This window comes from Danio rerio, chromosome 1 (assembly GCF_052040795.2).
Source record: "Danio rerio strain M-AB ecotype USA chromosome 1, GRCz13ab, whole genome shotgun sequence".
NCBI classification, from domain to species: Eukaryota; Metazoa; Chordata; class Actinopteri; order Cypriniformes; family Danionidae; genus Danio; species Danio rerio.
The window spans coordinates 7,475,001-7,478,782 of NC_141021.1; the positions used below are offsets into that span (position 1 = coordinate 7,475,001).

Consider the following 3,782-nt stretch of genomic DNA (forward strand, 5'->3'; position numbering starts at 1 on the left):
TCCGACAGGTACATTTTGATTGACAGCTTTATACAGCCCAAACCCGTTCACAGCCTACATTAAAATGTGCTCATGCACACAGCTCTAATGCATTTTTTTCAAGAATGAGTCATTTATATGTTTTAACATCATTTATTCGTAACAAGCGTAGACTATAGGCCACTTGAAAGTTGGAACAAAGAAATAAAATAAGTCCTACAGCTGTAACATCGTAACATCTCAGCACTCTATAGGTCTAGGTACATGCACTTAGCCTTTAAATTAGCCTACACACCAATGAAAATAAATCTTGCTTAACAAATCAAATTAAAATAAACTCTAAATGATGATGGGTATTTTGGCAATAACGAAATTAAGATAAAGGCTGTGCAAGATGTGTTTCTCCACTTCTCTTCACAATCTGGCATTAAGGCGGCGGTGAAGCTGAATAATAAAAGAATAATGCCACCATTAGCCTGTATACTCTGTCTACATTATGATTATATGGTTTAATTAATATTTATTTATAATTCAAAAACCATTTACGCACCAAGATTAGGCTACGTGTGTTTGTGGAGGAACATTATTAAATCCACTGGCTTTAGCGCAGTCTCTCACTCATGCTGCGTCCAGCAGCACTGAACACCCTTTCCTGCGGCTACAGGTCGAGATGCAGAGTTCTGATCCGGCTGATTTTGCAAGTTTTTGGTAGGATTGTTTGTTCATCTTCTACCAGTCAGGAACATGCATTTAATTTTGCATGACAGCAGTTTCACTTTAGCGAATGGCCTCTTCTTTTTACCTGTCAGCTTGCGGTTTAGGGCTCTACCGTAATACGCAGTGTATGAGCGACCGCGAAATACCTGCGGCTGGAATAACCGCTCCTTCTGAGCTAGTGACTGACTTGACCGCCGTCAAAATTCTCTTTTTTTACTACTTCGTCATCATTTGTTTCACCTTTGCAGGGATGGATTTTAATGCAGGGATTTGGATTTTTTCGGGTCTCGCCGGGTTCGGTCAAAGATCTTTAGCTCTAATGCAGACCTCTCGTTCATATTAACCACGTCTCCCTTCTGTTCAGTCGAAACTCCCAAACTGCAGGACACTTTGAAGCGCGACTCGTCACGTCACCTCTCCCCCTCCCTCTCCCCCTTCTCTCCCTCCCTCTCCCCCTTCCTCTCCCTCTCTCCTCCACACTGTGCCGTGATGACAATCACACATACGTTTTTGTAGGCATTAAATAAAGGATATTTAATATTTTATGACGGTATAACGGTATTGAAACTGACACCGTTGCTATTTTTAGATCCCGCGGTATACCATAATACCGTAATACCGCCCAAGCCTAGCTCAACCTAATTCCTTTTGCTTCGGTACGACGCATCCTCGAGCCAGCTTGGTTATGAAACTTCGCCATCTTGAAAAACTGGGTTATCAACCTGTCTTGGTAAGTGTGTTAATTCTGTCCGTGCACTAATAGTCGTGTTATTATTTTTGAAGTGTTTGTTCACACTTGGTTCAATTTAAACAAAGTGGCCGTTTAAGTAGTTATTGTGGTGTGCATTTGACAGCACAGACTGTACCTCGTGTTTGTTTCATACAGATTGCAAAACCAAAAAACTGTTGTTTTCAAGTGCATGTGATTCATTTAAAAGGACATATTTCAAGCTTTATGTCGATATATTACTCGTGTCTGTGAAGCAAGTATTCGCTGAGATTCCAGTGTGTTTGTTGACCACTAAACTGCTGTAGAAGCCCATGTCTGGTCCGAGCTTTTCCCCTGGAGAATCCTAATGCCGAGTTCAGACTGCATGATTTTCAAACTAGTCGCGTCACAGATGTTTTCACACTGCATGACTATCTGGGCTAGTGTTTCGTCGCTGCTTTGTTTACACTGCAAGATGGTTCGGCGACATGGACATTCACATTGCATGACTTTACTATAGGGAGAATCGCCGACAACTTCGTCCAAACTACGTCTCACAGCCAAAAACATGTAGTATGTCTTTTGTTATTAACTACATAATGAGAAAGAAGCCTTTAATGGGGTAGAACATGAACATGTTTTGGGGTAGAACATGAACCTGGGTTTAAAGGGAATTAGCCATTTCTCCTCAACGTTGATAATAAACTAATTTCTTTCTGTATGAAACGTCAAACAGACACGGTTGCTCCTGAGTCCTGTCAAACCTCCACTAGTTTTCCTCCATTTCGTGGGTCCAAATAAACCGAAAAAGAGCGCTTTTAACTTTTCCCCCAGCCTCCCGCTGGCCTGCAGCAGGTACACACGCACACACAAGTGAAAGCTGCTCTCTCATTGGCTGTAGGCAATCGCTGATGTTATTTTCAGTTGAAACTCAATTCACACGGCATGATTTGAATCGCCGACACCTCCAGATATTCAGCACGCCAAATATCTCGCAGGCATCGGCGACTCATCGGCGATTCTCTCAGATCGCGTCTCTGATCGTTTATACTGTGTGATTGTCGCTCACGTGCACGAGCAGCGATTTGCCTGTGATTTCAGGCATTTGTCGGCGATTTCTCAAAACCTGTCGGCGAGCCAAAATCGGGGCTAAAATTACACAGTCTGAACTAGGCATTAGTCTATAGAGATTGATGATTGGCTCCTGTATTAGCAGGCAGGGCTTTATCCGCTTGTTAAGTGGTGACGTGTTTGTGACGTACGTATACTGTTTCCGGGTCCAAGCCGCTATTCATTTGAGTGGAGAAGTCATTCGTTTATGATCGCGTTTTATTCCTGTCACACATTAAAGTAAATTTTATATAAAATCGTAGTGTACACAACAATCTCTGGACTTGCTGCATAACAAATACCAAAAATTTTACAATTTATAAAAAAATTTATCACTTTCTGGCCATCGGATATTAGGCATGGACATATATATTGCGATCGTGATTTTCGAAAGCATTAAAGTGCTTTGTAAAAGTTTATTATTACCATTTCATGAGTCTCCCTATTCAGTTGAATAGAGCCCTTGGACCCGGAAGCCGCTTTGCTTGACGTCACACTTAACAAGGGGATTCTTCATATTGACCGTTACACTTTTCCCCATTCAAAACTATACTAGTGATATGTTTTGTGCATTCTATAGTCTTTGGATCGGGCCAGTAACGATCCTGTCTGCTGTCCCGATGAGCATCTTGCACCCTGGTCGCTATTTTTGAGCTCTAATATATATTTTATATTTTTATTATTTAATTATATATATATATATATATATATATATATATATATATATATATATATATATATATAATTTATTATTATTATTATTTATTTATCAATTTAGTTTTTACTCTGGATCAAATGAACCAAACAACACTCTTTGAACACTCTTTTACATATTATTTGGAGTGATTCATGCTTAGAGTGATTTATCCAACTATTCTCACTCAGTCATATTTCTATTTATATCTCATCAATTTTAGGTTTCCATCAATGAGCTGAACTCTAAAACTGAGGAGGAGAAGATCAAGATGCTACGGACACTCATTTTTCCAGCACACGAATCGCAGAAAATATCAAACAACAGCCAACAAACAGAGGACATTTCATAACTATTTTAATACAGATGCATTGTATACTATTAATATTGTACTGTTATGTTTTTCCCTCCAAACACAAGATGAAAACTCAAACAAAAGAAAGAATAAATATGCACTGAAATGTTTTAATAAAAATAATTTAAAAAGACATTGATTTGCATTTTCATGCTTGACCACTTGATGGCGATGTGTGACTTTTGGATTATTTGATTTGTGTTTGTGTCTCGATCTCC

General features: G+C 39.4%; 1 protein-coding gene across 3 annotated transcripts in view; it reads left to right on the forward strand.

Annotated features, from left to right (window-relative positions):
• fastkd2 (FASTK mitochondrial RNA regulator 2) overlaps positions 1–3,697 on the forward strand; it is a 19,583-nt gene extending 15,886 nt beyond the window's left edge. Inside the window, exons 13-14 of one of the 3 annotated variants that reach the window (XR_015476131.1) lie at positions 1,286–1,426; positions 3,433–3,697. Coding sequence is in view for 2 of the 3 variants with exons in the window: in XM_087236636.1 (XP_087092762.1) it covers positions 1,335–1,426; positions 3,433–3,561 (221 nt within the window). In the remaining variant the exon portion in view is untranslated. The remainder of the gene's footprint in view (positions 1–1,285; positions 1,427–3,432) is intronic. The other 2 variants (XM_087236636.1, XM_087236637.1) reach the window with 2 other exon arrangements.
• Positions 3,698–3,782: the final 85 nt, after the last annotated feature.